The following is an 18,845-nucleotide window of genomic DNA, read 5'->3' on the forward strand; positions in this document are numbered from 1 at the left end:
ACTATCTATTAATTATCTCCCAGGAGGAAGACAGGCAGTCTCCTCCTGTGGAATTTATAACCTCAGAAACCCAATGGTGGGTCAGCTTAAAGTCAGTTTCAACACAACAACAATGGCTTTGAGTTTTATGCTTTATTAACATATTCATCGATACCTTTATTAAAAAAAATATTAAAACTGAGACAGTCAAGAAATACTATTGTCTGACCCTGAGCAATGTTCTGGAAACTTCCATGGACTTGGCTATGCCAGGAATATAGCATGCTGTATGTTTGGTTATAAAACTCACCAGATGGACTGACACAGTGTCTGAGGCAATGGGCCCAAGTGTGTGTCAGAAATGATGAAGATGGCACAAGATAGGACAGGGTTCAGATCTGGTTTTCATACGGTCACTGTGAGTTGTACTTGACTCAACAGCATCAAACAACAATAACAACAACCTTCTGTCCTGGTCGAAGTTGTAATTTAATTTCTCAATTTAGTTAAACTTCCCCCTACAGTTCACAAAATTATTTCACAGACTAAAGTCTTATTATTTTTATTAAGAGCATAAATCCTCACACTGTGAATGTGCAGCCCTGCAGGTCTTGTGTAGAACAGAGATTCTGATTCCGTAGGTCCACAGCAGGAAATGAGATGCTCAGGGTATACCAGCACTGCCTGTCTTAAAAATACAGTAACTAGCAATGTTCTAAAAACTCAGACAAACAAGCCTTTTTCCTACGGAGTTTACATAGTTTATGTTGTTATTACGTGCCATTGAGTCAGAACCAACTCACAGCTGACTCTCCAGCAGATTTTTCAGAGACTATAAATTGCATGGGAGGAAACTGCTCACCTTTCTCCTGTGGAGCAGCTGGTAGATTTGAGCCATCTGCCTTTGGGTTGGCAGCTCAATTCCTTAACACTAGGCCACCAGATATCCCTAACATAGTGTATAGTGTCTTCAATTTTTTTTATTTTACAAATATAGCAATATTATAAATTTAATGAGTAATTTATAAACACACACAGGAGCAGTAGTGATTAGGAATATACCTGCTAAGTAGAAGGTTAGTGGTTTGAACCGCCAGCAGTTACTTGAAGGAAGGAATATATAGCAGTCGGCTTCCATAAACCCAAAACTATTTACATTCTTTGAAGTCCAATGGACCAGTTCTACTCTGTCCTCTAGAGTTGCTGTGAATTGGAATCAACTTGATAACATAATAGATTTTATATACACATATGCATATTGATGCACAGAATTAGAATTTCAAATATACCAGGCCTCCCCACATTTCTCTAAATTGTTAAAGTTATTTGCTATCCCATGCTCAAGATCGGTGAGTGATTTCTGACTTGATTCTGTCATTCTTCATTCAATTAGTATTTACTGAGCATTTACTATATGCCCAGCACGTGTGCTAGGGAGCAAGGGTGAATAAGACGGGTCTCTTACAGAATTTATCTAGGAAGGGAGACACTTATAAAAAAGAGAGTTAACACACAGATTGTAGAGAATCTTCTAAAAGAAACAGAAGAAATTGAAAATCAACAGTGTAGATTGAGCAGTGAGAGGCTGCTCTGAGGGGTGAACTACTGTGCAAGTCTAGTCCTGGTGGAGACAAAGGAATAAATACTTAGGCTCCAGATGTGTGCACAGTCCAGGAACTAGTTCCAGCTTCTTCAGCAAATGTGTGTTGAATGGCTGGTGACACTGAGGGGCACTGTAAAAGCTTGACTCCATGTGTGACGCTGCCCACAAGTCCAGCAACATGACTCTTCTTCTGCCAGCCCCCATCTGTTTTCCCCTCCAGGCCACATGCAGCCCTCCGCTAAGGTCTTCCACTAGCTCTCTTAGCAGGAGCCTACAGCAGGACTCTACAGATACATAAACCTGCAAACACCTGAGCCCAGGTAAACCATACACAATGACAGTTAAATAGACTTTCTGCTATTTCTTCTCAGTTCCATCTTATTTTTCAAGAAATTACTTCAATGCCAGAGCTTATCTTTTGCCAAACTAAAATTTAACCAATTTAATGAGCTATGCAGCTATCATACAAGCCCTACATACTACAAAAAATTACATGGGTCTGTTTATTTCTAGGCAGGCTCAGAACATTTTTTTTAAGAAATAAAAAGGTACAGGCAGTCTTATCAGAACGCAGCCAAACTCTCCTTTTAAAGTCAAACTCACAACTCCCCACCCACCAGACCATCGTGTCTTCAGCCTGTCTCTACAAAGCTATCTAGTTCCTTCTCCTGTCACTTCCCATCTTTTGAAAACTTGGGAACCTTGAGGACGATGGCATGAATATCTCTGAGGCTCAGATGGCTCAAAACATTACCATCTCTTGTTCTTTATTATGAAAGCAGGAAAGCTGTAGAGGCTTTCACAACCCCATTTCCCTCAGCTCTGTGCAAAAACCCAAAGCGTGCGCCTGGAACTTAAAACACGGTGATCCCAGCCCAGTCAGGCACAGCCTGAGCCCTTGCCTGACCAGCAACTTATCATCTCAAAAGAGAGACACAGTTACAACATTCAGCACACACATCAACTGTAGGATGTTTTGTGAAAGAAATACCGAAAGAGCAGAGCTGTAAGATCACCAATGTAAACAAAGCAATGAGGGGGCTCTTGCCGAGGTGAGGCTGAGGGAACTAATTCTGAAGGATTGGTGATGCAGAGAGAGGAGGCTGGGTGCAGCCCTGGCTGCCTTGAGAACCCTTTCTGTCTAGATGCCTGGTTGGCTCTGGGCCCTCACAGGTGGGTCACAGATGGCTGACCTCCCAGGACCTGCAACTTTCATCTTCTTTATGGCTGCAATTCCATTCTTAACATCCTCTGCAAGGGAGATAAGGAAGAAGTGAGCACTCCACGCCTCTCTTTTTGCTTCTCACAGAAACTTCAGATTTACGTACAGGTTAAAGAAGGAAAGGAGACAGCCCCTATGAGCCTCAGTGTCCTTATCTGTGTAATGAAACTCTTGTCTCTACCTTGAAAGTGTTGTGACATTTAGGTGGCAAAAGAAATGTAGTTCGGAGCTGGGTACTCAATAAATGCCCCAAAATATTCGCTTTGCTTAAAAAAAAATTCTCGTTATTACTTATAAATTACTTTGTGCCAAAAACTCTGCTAAATACGCATTTACCTTTGGTGGCTCAGTGGCAATGTGTTGGGCTGACAACCCAAAGGCAATGGTTCAAATCCACCAACTGCTCTGAAGGAGCGAGATGGGCAACCTTCTCCCATGAGATTTACTGCCTCTGAAGATGCACTAGAGAGTCAGCTATGAGTCACTTCCAAATAGGCAGTACACACCACCAACAAAAAATATTTACCTTTTACAGGAGTTTGGAGCATTTTTCTTTTCATCACAGATCCCTGAGGCAGATACTCTATCACTTAAACTCAAAGAAGTTCACTAGTTTGCTCCAAATTGCATAGCTAGTCAATAGTAAAGCTAAGAACCAAGTTCCTACTAACTCAACTCAAACTTCAATCCTTCCCACCTCCTGCGTTTGTGAATACTGACGTCCTGGAATCAGCTGCTGAAATAGAATAACGCAGTCTACACAGTAGACGCCAATCTCCAGCTGCTGTTGAAAGAACTATGGATAAACTCTTAACACACTTAAATTACAGAGGTTCTTGGTCAATGGCCCAATGCCTGAGGAAAATGCTTTAAAATAATATGCATCACGTTTAATTTTCATTTTTGAAGTAGAGTTACAGTTAACAAAAACATATTGACTTTTGACCCCTGTGGTCAAGGCTTTTTGCTTGGTACTGCAGGCAATAAAGGATGCCTCAGATAGCTCCTGCACTAAAGAAACCATGGGCTAGTGGAGAAAGGACACAAAAAGGGGTGAATAAACACATGATGAAACAATAGATGAGGGGTTTACTACAAAAAGAGTGAAATTTAAAAATTAAAGCTCAATCTGAAACAAAACTCACCCCCTGAGGTTCAACTTTCAGGCAAACAACACACAGGCCTATAAACTGAACAATAACACCAGGGAGGCATCACTCTTTAGAAAAAAAAAAAATCAATTGCATAACATCAAAAGGGCAGCATTTGCCCTGGGATGAAGCTCAGAAGGCTGGGAAGGGTAAAATTAATGGCAGGAAGGATGATGAAGGAGGATGAAGTGAAACAGTCGGTATGTTGTGGGTGTTGTGCTGAGGTCCTGAAACAAAGTGTATGTGGATGGTTGAGTGGATGCTTCAGGTAAACCTTCACCCAGTTCACAACAGAAAGGGGGGAAACGGGCTATTGTTAGCTTCTGAGAAAGAAGATGTGTTTAAGCAGCATTTAAGCTAGACAGAAGAGCTGAAGCCTGTGGCAAGATTAAGACAATGAGTGTTACTGTTGTTGTTGTGTACTGTTGAGTCCGATCCCACCCGTAGCTGACCCTCTGGCAGGTGTTCAGAGGCAGTTAATCACACAGAAGGAGATCACCCATCCTTCTCCCGCAGAACAGCTGGTGGATTCGAACTCCGTGCCGTTGGGATTGCAAGGGCACTTCTTGCCACTAGGCCACCAGAGCTTCCTGTAACCTAAATTTAAGGTCACAAAAGCCTGAGATTAACATTGGGATAGTGGGAATGAGAGTTCTAGGGTCCTGGTGGTAAGAACCCACGAATAATTCAGAAAGAAACACTGAGGGAATAGAGAGACTAAGGGAGGAAGAGATGCCACAGAACAGTTCAAACTTCCCCTCTGACACATCCTCCTATTTACCCTATTTGTAAGTTATTTATCCTCCTGTGTGTATTTCCTGTCCCATCATGGCATGGCCCTCCATCAGTCACACAAACTGGCATCCTGAAGTCGTCTGGGAACACTCACTCACTCACTCAACTGTGATCCCAAATGTCTCCTGAGTCCTATTAGTTCTACCATCCACACATCTTCCGGAGCTAATCTCATTTCCTCCTAGTCTTCCCTTCCCGTCTCCCACCTGAATAGGAGGCCACTGCAGCTCAGCCTGCCTGCTGTGGGGTCCCACATCTGCACCCTGCATCTCCCCTCCACTCTAATGATCCAACACATGCCTGATGATACGGCTTCTCTGTGGCTCTCCAAAACCTGCACAGTGGACTCCACAGTCCTGGGCATGATACATAGAGCAGAAGCTTCTCACCATGTCATCCCCTGTCACTATATAGTTCACATCCTCTGCTTCACCTATGAAGATCTTCTTGGAGTTCCATCAAATACCCTAAATACAGTGCTAGATATATATAGATAAATATATACAGAGACATGATAGATAGATAGATAGATAGATAGATAGATAGATAGATAGATAGATAGATAGATAGATGATAGATAGATAGATGATAGATAGATAGATGAGATAGATAGATGATAGATGATAGATAGAGATAAGAGAGAGATGATAAGCATAAGGAGTGAGTGAGTGAATGTATGAATGGAGGGACATTAGTATTGTATGGTTAATTCTAGGGAAGAAATGAAACATTTAATTTGGGACACAAGAAAGAGATTTGTTTTGCTCTCTCGTCAAAGTAGATAAGAGCTAGAGATGCTTCAAAGCAGAAGAGAAGCAACCACTTGAAAGAGATGCTAATTATTGAAGAAATGAAGGGAGATACTGCTGTTAATAATAATAATTATAATCAGCTCAATCTTCACTTAAAGACTATTTCCTCAGCAAGGTCTCCCTGACCCCTAACAGGGTTAGCTCCCCATTAATGCCTCAGTAGCACCTTGTACTTTTTGAAACTTTTCTTTTTATGATACATCGTATTTGAAATCACTTTTTCTGTCTACCTCATATAACAAGCTCCACAAGGACAAAGACTTCACTTTGTTCATGCTAAATTTACATTCTCATCACTTAACACAATGTCTAGCACAGAGCAGGTGGCCAATAAATATTAATTAATCTCAAGATTTATGGTATTTATCTATCCAACATATAAGTATACTTCTGCTTGTCTCAATAGGGAAAAAATTCATTTTGTTTTTTAAAGAAACTAAAACAGCATGATGCTCTGATTGAAACACTTGTTGTTGTCGTCGTCGTTGCTATGTGCCATCAAATCACCTGCCACTCATAGCAAACCTATGTACAATAGCTCTGAACTCTGCTCTATCTTGAGCCACTCTCACTATCTCCAACACATCTACCCCCATTATCCCAGTTACTGTGTCAATCCATCTCATCTGGGGTCTTCCTCTCCCGCACTGTCCTTCTACCTTTCCAAGCATAATGTCTTTCTCCAGAGACTGGTCCCTCCAAAGTATTATGATTACCAAAGTGTGTGAGACAGAGCTTCAAATTACAAAACTATGTGAGGTGGAGGTTCGAAATCCTTGCCTCCAAGGAGCAGCCCGTTTTGTCCCTCTTCAGAATAAACCTGTCTGTTCTCTTGATAGTCCATGGTATGATTAATACTCTTCTCCAGCATCACAACTCAAAGGCATCAATTCTTTTTCTGTCATGTTTGGTAACTGTCCAGCTCTCTGATGCATAGCAAGTAATTTTGAAGACAATAGGCTGAATCAGGTGTACCTTAGTCTCAAGACTGACATTGTTGCTCTTCAGCACTTTTGAGAAGTACTTTACAGCAGCCTTCCTCAGAGCAATTCATATTTGGATTTCTTGACTGCTGGTACCAAAAGTGTTAATGGTGGAGCTGAACAATTAATTCTAGGGCAACTTGTTATTATAAATACATAGCAATCATTTGTTAGATAATGAAGCTCTATTTTAACTTTTTATTTTCCCTTTGTCTTAAAAACCCCATTGGCTTCTCATTGTCTACATGATTGTCACTGTTCGGTTGCTAGTGGAGGTCCCTGCTTCCTCTTCCTTCACGATCCCATGAATTTCTCATCATTTTCACCAAAGCCCACTGACTCCACTTCCCGGAATCATTGTCTCTATTTTCCCAATCCAGTGAACTCTTAGTTTCTCTTTATACTTAAGCTAAAGTTTTTCTAAATCCCAAGTACAGAACAGTCCTCTAAAATTCTGAAACAGTGCCCTATGCCTGAAAGGCACAAAATGTGTCTTATTCATCTTTATGTCTTCAGTGCCTAGCACAGGCCATTGTAAAGAGCAGTACATCTTTCCATGAATAAATGCAAAAGAAAACCATGGTTCATCCTTGACGACTTTCCTCCTCTGACACCCCATATCTAATCCATAAGCAGATCCAATCTAGTCTGTCTGACTTCAAGAAAATATCCTGAATCCAACCCTCTCTCATCACCTCCATCAATCACTTCCACCCGAGTCTAAGCCACCATCCTTTCCGCCTGGATACAGAAGCCTCCTAACTGGTGTTCTGATTCCACCTGCACCCAATTCTACACATAGCATCCAGGCTGTGCTCATACAATAAGGTGGGTTCAAAAGCTTCCCTGGAAAGGAGAAGATGAGCAATCTCCCCCCATGTGTTTTACAGACTCTATAACCTGCTGGAGGGTCAGCTAAAAGTCAGTTCTGACTCAGTGTACATAAAAACAACAGTAGCAAATATTGAAGTGTGAGGTGAGAGCAATGCTGGTGATGATAGCTAAGGATATATGCCAACTTGTCAGGGCCAGGATTCTCAGTGGTTTGGCAATTGGCTAATGTTACAATTTGGTGTCTGTGATGACATCATTTAACATTCACACAATGATGTAGTTACCTTCCATTTTGTTATCTGAGGTGATCATCTCTTTTTATACAATGCTGATTTTCTAATAATGATCTGAAACTTAACCATATTGATAAATGAGGAACATGTATTTATTTGTCTGTATGTTAATGTTCTAATACTCCCACAGTGTTTATGAAAATTAGGATATTACTTTCTTCATAGGCCTGAATAACACAAAAAAGTAGATTCTCTAGAAATATTTGTGAATGAAAAGAATTCATATACTAGCTGAGCACTGGGTCACAATAAAGAGATGTGATTGAAAGAAACAGGTTTTGAAATAAAAAACCGGGTACGGGGGGGAAAATAATCTAATGATAGCCTTGCTGAAATAAGAAAATAAAACTGGACTGCTCTAGACTCAAAAGCTATGCTTCCAGTAATTCATTTTGTTTCAAACAGTCAGAAATGTTTAAAAATATATATGTATAGAAGAGGCCTGTCCCCTGAGAGATCTCTAGCTCGGCGTGAATTAATGTTGTCCTTATAGAGGGATACAATGGGGTGCAGAGAAGGCCCTTCTTGAGGATCCCACAGGAATATTGTGTCCAGAAGGATCCTGTGAGCAACTCATTCCCACTTCTTCTGTCTTCAGCAAGACATGACTATTATCAGTTTCTATCACTTCCTCACATGAGCCAGGCACCTTATGATTGATTGTTTCAGCTCTCTGCCACTTCAGACAGGGTTGTACAGCGTGATGAAGGGAAAAGCTTCGAGAACAAAGATTAAAGGAAAACTTTGTTCAGACTCCACTAACTCCATGAATGGTGGTGAGGAAGGGAAGGAAGGTCACTCAGCAAATTAGTGGTAAATACATTGTTCATTAAAGGTGTAACCAATTAAGAAAGACTTCTTCACAACAGACTTAAAGCCATTTAATCAGCACTATTAGTGGCTTCTTTTTTTAAAAAAAACTTAGTTATGCACACATAGTAAAATTTACCATTGATAGCCTAGAATTTTATGAGCTTTGGGAAGAGCTTGATTTATGTCCTCTGACTTTGACCATCTTCCTGTATTTACCCACGTGCACTGTCTAAATATTATCCTTTCTTGCATGAGTCTTGATGTGGAAAAGTTTGGAAGCTACTGGAAGAGAAGAGTGGTTTGTGTTTTGAGTAGAAATCTGAGTAGAGGTCATAGAGCTAATCTTGATTCTCAACTACTAGTTGAATTGTCCTGGAAAATTGCTTTATCCAAACCTTAGCTTCAACTGTAAAATGGGGGAAATAGCACCATAGTTCTTGGAACTATTTTGAGGGATATCAGTGGCATGAAACACACAGTAGCCTTCCTGGTACATAGGAAACACTCAGTAGATGGTAGTTCCATTATAAACAACCTTGTCTAGCCCTGGGATTTCCTTTTCTCCCTACCTGCTGTGGATGAAACTAAAGCCGTCCACAGCTTTGCTGTTGCACCTTTGCTTATGCTATGGAAATTAGTATAAATATGAAGCCATGGTAAGCCTATATAGTCACAACTAAAAATGCTGTTAATGTTTATAATACGTAGTTTACATCTCTGGTAATAAAATGAAACAAATATGCATTTGAAGGCCATTAACATTACCTCCAGTTGGAAACAATATATCAGAAAGAGCAGAAAAAGTAAAATAGCTTGTTCCAATATTCTTTAAATTCACATTTTGCTTGTTTATATTTTGTTACAAAAAAGAAATCACCTTAGTGATGGCTGAACGGCTTCAAATGAACCATTATGATTTGAACACAGTCCTTGGAAGGTTTGTATTCACCTTACTGCCCCTTGATCTACCTTCGTTATTTTTATATCGTCTTCTAATAGTCTAAATTGAGAGAAAATAGATTTCAATAAAACCATATCAGTATTCTCTAACCCCAGCCAATTGTGGGTTGTAGCGGGGAAGGTTTTTCTGAGCAGTAACACTTACCAAGTCTGTAGACCTCTTTACAGAATAATTTCAGTCACTTAAGCAGTTAAAGTACTCATATCTCAAACTGACACCATGTTTCCAACATTTAGTATGAATATTTTCATTTCAAAACAGGCTCCAGGTATAGTGCTGTCAGAGATAGCGTTAAAGCATATAATATTACCCCTGACCTTGGGAAATCTAATCTCACTGTTCCTTGATCCAAGCTCATGTTTCCAGCATTTTTACAAATTAACACCCTAACCTTAGTGATTGTCCTTCTGTGTCAAAATGGCATTTCAGAATCTCCATTAGTAATAATGGATCTAACTACAATAATCATTTTAGCTGGAAGTTTCTGTCACTTTGCCCCAGGAGAGAAGGTGAGCTTCCTTTCTCCATCAGAAGGGCTTACTGCCTTGGAGTCAATTCCAAATTACAGCCATCAAACCTGCAGAACAAAGCAGAACTGCCCAGGAGAAGCAGGGTGGCCACGGCTTCCTCCCAGGTGGGGTCTGATGGGTTCGAAATGCCAACCTTTTAGTTAGTAACTTTGTGCTTTAGCAACAGTGCTGCCAAGGCTTCTCTCAATCAGAATAGCAGATAAAGGAATCTCTAAAAAAAGAAAAAACAAGCAAACAAAACCTCGGAACCAACTCATAGCTCACCCTCCTTTGGGAGGGTTGTCAAGAAAGTATGTCACACAGGAGTAAGGCACCCATCTTTCTTCCACAGAGATGCTGGCGGCTTCCCAGCATGGAGAGGTGTGGCCTTTGGGTTGGCAGTGCACCTCCCTGGGACCTAAACCAGCAGAACTCCCCTTACAAAGGATCCTTCATGAAGGCGTTTGGGCTGAGCTCAGAAAGCATTGCTCAACTCACAAAGCCATTCACTAACAAGCCAATTACTTAAATTGGTCAAATTACTTAAACCTTTCTGTGCTACAGTTTGCTCATCGGGAGAATGTTCCAATTAAATGACCTGTCCAAGGGGAAAAGAAGGACAATGTCCCCTTGAAAACGCACAGGAGGGTCAGCTATGTGGCATGTGTCTGTTCTGACTCAGCCATAGTAATTCGTTCAAGGACATAGAAGGGGCCTCGCACCTTGCTGTCAAGGGTCATCACGTCGACCAGGACTCGCAGTGACCTTATGAACAGCAGCCCTGGACCTTCCCCACCCCACCCTGTCCTCCCCATCGCTAATCCGTTTAAGTCCATGGTCATCACTGTGTCAGTCCATCTTGTTGGGGGGCTTCTTGTCTTGCTCTGACATTCCATCTTTCCCAGTATATCTTTTTCCCAGGATTGGACTCTTCTGACGATAGGCTCCAAGTATGTGAGATGGTGCTTCACCACCCATCCTCCAAGCAGCACTCTGGTTCCATCTCCCCCATCTTGTTCTTTCAGCAGTCTGTGGGGTATCTGGTACTCTTCTCCAACACCACAGACAGTGGTTCTTCTTCCTTCATGGCTGGTCACCAGGAAACACCTAATCCATGAAGATTACTGTAATTATGAATAGTACCAATAGCAGTAAAATATCACTCCGTTAGACTTTGCATCATAACTCTGAGTTCTAGAGAACACTCAGCTGAAGAAGGAAGCCCTGAGGTCATTGGTGAGAAGTGGAGACCCCCTTCCAGGGGTCTCCCTCACCCTTCAGCTGTCCTTGACACCAGCACTCTGCTCTCCTATACACATTTTTCACTTGTGATATGAGCCACCTGGGAAAATCAATACTGTGGACACTTATTGACTGCAAGAAGCCGTTTCTCCTATGCTGGCTATCTATCTGATTAGTGTCACTTGGGCTGTATGTCATGAAATAAACAGGCTGTTGAAACATCATCTGTAGGTAAGGTTTTGTTTTTTTAACCTCTAGCATATGAAATTGAAGGAGTACACCTTAATGTTCACTGTTGCCAAAAGAGCAACAATGTTTGCATAAAGACTAAGGTGTGCCTGATGGAAGCCATGGTATTTGCCATTGCTTCCTATGCATCTGAAAATTAGACAATGAAAAAAGATGACAGAAGAAGTGATGTCAATGAATTGTAGTGTTGGAAAGAATACTGAATGTCCCATGGACTGCAAAGAGGACAGGTCTGTGGTGGTGAAAGTGGGAGGCAAGGATGGTGGAACCTTCTCTCACATTCTTTGGGCATGTTGTAATGAGGGACTAGTCCTGGAAGAGGAAGGGGGAGGAAGACTATCAACAAGACAGTGACTGTAACAATGGGCTCAACATATCAGAGACGGTGAGGATGATACGGGTTAGAGGAGTGTTCAAATCTGGTGTCCAAAGAGTCGCTATGAAATGATAAAGGTCTGTTTTCTAGGAGGTTTGAATTAACAGTAGAGAGAGGGTAAGAGTCTTGACCCTAATTATGTGAGGTCCTTGATTTTCCCAGCAAAAAATATATTTATGGTCTGTCTTAACTCTAGGTTTCACTGGAAAATCAGTACTGTGTTGATTATATTATTGTTGCTGTTACATGCTGTCCAGTCAAAACCGACTCACAGCCGACCCCACCATTCCAGAGGATTTTCCAAGGCTGTAAATCCTATGAAAGGAGACTGCCCATCTTTCTCCCGTGGAGCAGTTGGTGAACTTGAACAGCCTGCCCTTGGGCTTGCAGTATAACTCCTTACCACTTAACTACCAGAGCTTCCTGTTAAAATTAACAAATGAAAACACAAGTGTAAACATTCAAAGGAACTGAGTGTCCTTGGAGGGAACTCTGGTGTTGTCATCTGTAGGGAGCTGCACTGCTGACCCAAAGTCCCATTTGAATTCACCAGCAGCTCTGAAGGAGAAAGATGCGATATCTCCTCACTTGTGGCTTGTGATTCAAAGCCTGGGAACCCAGAGGAGGGCAGGCAGTAAGTTGGCTCTGACTTGATCACAATGTGTTTGAGTTTTTTCAGAGTGTCTTTGGAGCCAGAACACCTGTTTGTCCCTCTTCCTCCCAGGGCCAGATGCAAGCTGGGAACTCCTCTCAATACACCTTATAGCACAGGCTTCCACTTCCATGTGCTTCCCCTCAGCTTTTCTGTTGCCTTTCCCATTTCAGAAACACAATGGCATTTCACCACCACCACCCCCTAAATCTGATCAGTCATGGACACATAGTTGTCACAGATTACCACTTTAATGAAAATCTTTGACCCTCACGTATTTCCTAGAGTGGACACTTGGTTTTAAGTCTTCTATTTCTCTTTGTGGAATAGACATGTTTTGCAGATATTAATGCTAGCTATTAAGTACACTGTGATAAATTTTACAGTCTAACAGCTCAAGATGTTATTTATCAAATAACCAAACAAATATAATATGTAAATTCGATGAGGGGGAAAAAATTACACTGCCAAGCCAAAGGCAGGGAGTTTGAATTCACCAGCTGCTTTGAAGGAGAAAAATGAACAATCTCTTCCTGCATGATTTACTGCCTCTGAAAACCTGCAGTGAGTCAGTGATGAGTCTGTTCCAACTCGACAGCAAATAACAACAGCAAGGTGGGAGGGGGGACAGGATGCTGTTGAAAAGGACAGAGTGTCTTCTGTGAATTGGGGAGAAATTAATTTAGATTTTGAAAAATTTTTTAAAAAACTAAAACACACTATGTGAATAGGTGGAGAGGGCCATTATCAACAGCAATGTCTCAAAACACAGAATGAGCTGGGTGCACTTGAGAAACTGTGTGAAGAGCAGGGAAATGACAAGGAGTGAAGCTGGGAGGCTGGCAGGGGCCAGACCACACAGGCTTTTATAAACGATGTTAATGGTTTGGGATTTTAATTAAAGAGCAGTGGGAATCCACTGAAAGTTTCAAGCAGGGGAACAGCATTGTCTAATTGTTATCACAAAGAGATGGCTGTGATGGTGTGTGAAGAGTTACTGGAGGGAGTTAAGAGTAGAAGGGAGCTCTATTGGCCTAGTGGTAAATAAGGTGCCCTGCAATCCCAAAGGCACGTGGCTTGAATCCATCAGCTTCTCTGCAGGGGAAGGATGGGCAAGCTCTTCCCAAATGATTAGCTGCTTCTGAAAACCCACTCAAAGGTCAGTAGGAGTTGGTTCTGACTCGATGGCACACAACAACAGCAAGTATAGAAGTAAAGTAAAATGCATCATTGTGGTGGCATAAGTAGGAAATGACAGTTTGGGAGGCCCCCTCCCGAGGTTGGCTCACTAGGTTAGCTGTTCTGAGCTCTCGCCTGGGAGAACAAGGTGTGGTTCACAGTAACCTACACTACCTTCTCCTATCCAAACAGCACTAGAATTCATTCTTCACACATAGCCCTAAAAATGTACTAAAAGTTGACAAAAGATGCCCATAGTGCAGCCTTCTTTTTAGTGTTAGTCTCTTGGACAGTCCACACTGGTTGAGTTTTAGTCAGAGTCTTGTCTCTTTCTTGACATAAGATGATCAAAGTGAAGGACAAGTTGGCAAAATCTAGGTATATTTCAAGAAGAGACCAGTAAGGCTTGCCAGTGAATTGGCTCCACAGACAGAGGGGGAGGGAAGAAGCAAGGAGTATTCCCAGTGATGGTTCTGCTATTCACCAAGGTGGGGAGGTAAGAGAGGACAGGTAAGAGAGTACAGAAGAAGCCCAGGTTGAAGAGGTTTCCATTTGGGACTTGTTAAAATGAACTAGTTAAGCTGAGATGTCAAATACGCAAGTGATTATGCTAGAGCAGAGCCCAGCAGTGTTCACATGGCTAAAGTATTCAGTTAAAAAGGCTTTTGGCTGCAAGGCTGGGGATATTATTACCAGGCTGGGAAGATGAGCGGAACGGCCAGATTCTGCAAAGGTGTATTTTCTGATTTGGAGTTGAGACTAGGGTGTAACTCTGAGCTGACAGGATTTGGCCTTCTATTTTAAAAGGCTTTGGGGCCATCGGGCTTGGTTTTTATAAATCTCCCAAATAAAACAGGCTTGGAAGCAGGAGTGGAATCCACTTCCAAAAAAGCTTGCCTCTGGTAAATCTATGAACTTGGAGAAAAGATGAAAGTTTTGTGTTCAAGACTTTTGTTCATAGGGTCACTATGGGTCATCAACCATGCTACAGCACTTAACAACAACCAAGTATTCACTATGTACCCGGGAGTGGTGTTGTTATATACATAATTTTTTAAAGGTACATGAATATTTGAAAACACCTCAGTTACTATGGTGAAAGATGATGTATGATCCAGCCCTGTGGGATGTCACATTATGATATAGGGGGACAGAAATCTGCAGGGTGAATTGAGAAGGAACTGCCAGACACATAGGATAAAAAGCAGTAGAATAGGGTGTTAAGGAAGCCAAGAGTTCATTTTATTCTGGGAAGTGGTAGACAGTGACATTGGCAAGTGTGGATTCACTGGGACAAGACGGGAAAGAATGAGTGGGAAAAGCGAGTGTAAAGTCTTTTCCCTTTCTAGGTTCAGCTATTGGGCGTGGGGGACCACTGCGATAAAGGGGATGGGAAATCCTAGAAGGCTCACCTGGTGGATTTCCTCTTTCTAGGATGTGTCTCTGAAAGTTCTCATTCTCCTTAAAGACCCTGCAGACAGGAAGGATGCTGCAGAGGTCATCTTCATCATCGTCGACCTTTTCAATGAACACAAACACACACCTGAACCAGTGCTTAGGCTCCAAAAAGAAAAATTAAAACATAACCAAAAAAAGCAGAAAGCAGGTCTGAGAAATCCAGAGTTAAGTTCGGTTCATTGTTTTCTGGTTGTTGCAGATAAAGATTTCCTACAAATTTCATGAGTTCCTGTCACCTTGGTGAGGCAGGTGAAAGGACAAGGTGGGGAAGGGGGCCACCTGGCCAGCTCCTTTCTGAGACTTCACAGGTCCCAGACTTCCTCAGATCCCTGCACAAATGCCCACCTTTTAGTCATTTTCCTTTATGATCTTTCTCCCTCAATGTCATCAAGTTGGACCCTCCATTGGGTTTTCAAGGCTGTAAATCACACTGGAGGACATTACTCATCTTTGTTCCTGGGAGCCACGGGGGGATTTAAACTGCCAGAGAAACTTGGCGTTGGAGTTAGCAGCATTAACTCCCTACAAACAATGTCACCAGAGCTCCCTCTTTATGATCGAGTTGATTTTAATTTTTCATTAATATTCTTACTTGTCAGTTACATGGAACGGTTCCACTTGTAGCATCCACAGCATTTCAGTATCATTAAATAAATTTTTGAGCAATATGTCTGTGCTTTTGAATAATGTCACCTTTAAGTTTATGATTCTAAGTCAGATGGTGAGAAAGAAAAGCTAAGTGTCCTTTTCAAGGATGAGATCCAGTTTCCTTTGATCAGCAGTGGCCACTGAACACTTCCAGTTCACATGCTTTGATTCTCTTTGCAAGGCAACATCTTAAGACAGTTTTCTCAGCAAATAAAAAGAGCAAAGAAACCCAGCGTTTTACTCCTGGTCAGCCCATTTTATAATCTTAGTCAAGTTACTTAACCTCTCTCTGCTTCAATTCCTCCTCTAGGAAATGGGGTGAATAATATCAACCTTCTCCCTGTATCTCAGAAGTCATTTGAGCCCAGCTAATTGACTCTACCATATGTGATGTAATGGTGGGGAAAAGAGCTATTAAAATGTGAAATATCATTACCACGGTCCAACTCAGAGTTTATGGTTACACAAACTACCATTGCACAAACTACCTTCATAAGGCAGGCAGGCCATTTAAGACCATTTTTAACAATTTCTGGCGATATCTTCCTTTATTGGTAGAACTGTGACAACTCTATCACAACTGTGGCCGTTTGTTTGATTTAAAAGCTCTACCCTCGTCAACATATTCCACTTTTCACGAGAGGCATTTGCATTTGAGGATTTCAGGATATTCCTTAGGAAACCAAGGATACCTGAGGTGTAGCAAAACCATAACTGTTTTAACACAGCATGTGTTCACAGCCTTACCTGCAAGTGTGCTGGTTAACGTGGCTTCCAGGGGAGCCCAGCTCATAAGCAGGTAGTCACTGGAACCCCTAAGGAAAAATCTAACTCATCAGTGTGCAAATACTCACCATAACCCTCCCATTACAAAGAGCTTTTCCCTTAGAAGGCGGTTTCACTTATCTCCCTGCTCCCAAGGTAGACAGTCTGTTCACAGGTTATCAAGGAGGGAATTGAGGCTGAGATACATATCAAGTTGCCAGTCCAAGATCACGTGGCTGGTATGTGGCAGAGGCAGGATCACCAGTCCAGAACTGCAAACACCTTTTCTAGAATTCTTTCACTTATTATGGGAAAATAATGGCCGGCAATCTACAGGAAGAAGAAAGACAACATTGTGCCTTAAATACTCCAAATTTCACTTCAAATAGGCACTTTTTAAACTAGCTCTCGTTTGATATGTTATAGGTGACCTCCATCATCAAAGTGGCAACTTCATTACCCTCTTCTTTTCACCCCTTCATACATCATGATCAAGGGTACAATGTACAACTTGAAAACAAAGGAAGCCCTTGGCATTCATGAATTGTGTACATGGCCAAGGACCCCTGAGAGTCTCTGATACAAAATGTTACAGATACAAGAATAAGGATTACGTGCCTCAAGGCTGGTGTGTGGGGCCGAATCTTAGCTAGTGATGGAGCCTCACCTGCCACCTTTGAAATGACAATGGTGGCCCCTGTGTTTTCAACATGCATGGCCATATATCAATTCTGTAGAGAAAAGCCGTACTCTAGGATTGTTTTCCAAACCTAGGGGTTCCCAAAAGTCTTGGGACATATCTCTTACAAATATCTATGATCCATTGTCCCCATTTTAATTTTGCCTCAGTACCTAGAAAATCGAGTAATGTTAGTGCTCAAAATAGTAACTAATTCATCTGTGATTCCTAACATCTGTCCTTCTACTTGGCTTCTGATCAGTGGTTGCTTTAAAAAAAAAAAAAGTTTCTTATTTTTATCATTCTGTTTTGAAGTGTTTTGATGTTCCAAATTGCCCAGAATGCTTTTTGGAAGTAGAGTTTAAAACCCAAATATATGTTGAAACTAAACTTCCTAGAATCATTTCTCTTAGTCCTGGGGCCTTGAACAATGTGAGAACTACTAAAGAGTTCAAGACAACGGGAAGAGGGTTTAGAGGATTGCATCCAACTTCTGAGATCGTCGGAGACAGCTAAGCACTAGGCTTTGAGTGACATCTAATGGTCGGGACAGTCACTCTCACAGCTTCAACAGGCCCCAGATGAGCGGTTTCCCAAAGTTTTGTTCTCCAAAATCAGCGAGCTGGTTGCTTAAAATACTGCATAATGCCAGTGTTATAAAAGAGGACTGACATAGGGGTTTGGAGAGACTGAGAACGTGTGGATAAATAATGTATACTGCATTGAAACAGATGAGGGAGAGAACTGTTTAAAAGGGATATATTATTAGGTATTACTGTCACGACAGGAGTCCAGAATGAAGACAGCATAGTGGAGTGGACCTGGGGGGAGGGATGTATAACAATACGAGAATTTTACTTTTTAAAGAGCAATTTAGAGGGGTGGTGGGGGCAGGGAGAAAAGTGTAATGAAATCCAAAGTGTCTGCAAATTTTCATTAAGTTTTTTTAAAAATGCAGGAATCCCCTGACTCCCATCGCCATCAGAACGTCTAGGCTTAATGTCTCTGGGACTCTATTTTTTATCATAAATATTCGCGTTTGAGAAAACAGGGATCTAAGTGTTGACCAGTCAGGTGTCCACAGCAAAACTGTCAGACCTAGGTAGGGGTTAAGGAGGCGAGATTAGGCAAGGGTTTTACAGTGATCTCCTAGTTCTACGACCCAGAGAGAGGGACCCCAGAGTCCAGGGGCGCGGCTGGCTGCCCACTTGGCAGTGAGGGTGGAGGGAGGAGGCCGTGGCTCGGGACCCCTGAAAGCAGCGGCCCGCTGGCTGCCTGCCCTGGCCCGCGCGTGGGGGGCTGGGGGCGCGGACCTGGAGAGGGGTGCGCAGCGCTCCTAACACTTGTCTTTGTGCCCGCAGACGAACCCGCCTCCTGGAGTTGTCCCGCTGCCGCCTCCGCAGGTCTGCCGGAAGTAGGCGTCCCCCTCGAAGACGTCCTCTCTCCATTCTCTCCATCACATCCAGCCCCACCCTCCGACCCTTCCCACCAGATAAGCCCAGACCCAACTTGGGATATCAAAAGGGAACACGACGTTAGGAAACCAAAGGAGCTTTCAGCCGGCGGCCAGAAGAAGCAGCGCCTCGGGGAGCAGAGCGAGCGCACAGCCAGCCCGCAGAGGGCCGCGCGGCCGAGGCTCGAG

At 42.3% G+C, this 18,845-nt stretch overlaps 1 protein-coding gene across 1 annotated transcript in view; it reads left to right on the top strand.

Moving 5' to 3' along the window:
- Positions 1-18,845, top strand: part of MAGI2 (membrane associated guanylate kinase, WW and PDZ domain containing 2) — a 1,911,292-nt gene that overhangs the window by 1,892,092 nt on the left and 355 nt on the right. Inside the window, exon 22 of the mRNA XM_006882679.1 lies at positions 18,565-18,839. Coding sequence (XP_006882741.1) covers positions 18,565-18,839 — 275 coding nt within the window. The remainder of the gene's footprint in view (positions 1-18,564; positions 18,840-18,845) is intronic.

The sequence above is a fragment of the Elephantulus edwardii genome, unplaced genomic scaffold (assembly GCF_000299155.1).
Source record: "Elephantulus edwardii isolate Elephantulus edwardi_28Jun2011 unplaced genomic scaffold, EleEdw1.0 scaffold00022, whole genome shotgun sequence".
Lineage (NCBI taxonomy): Eukaryota > Metazoa > Chordata > Mammalia > Macroscelidea > Macroscelididae > Elephantulus > Elephantulus edwardii.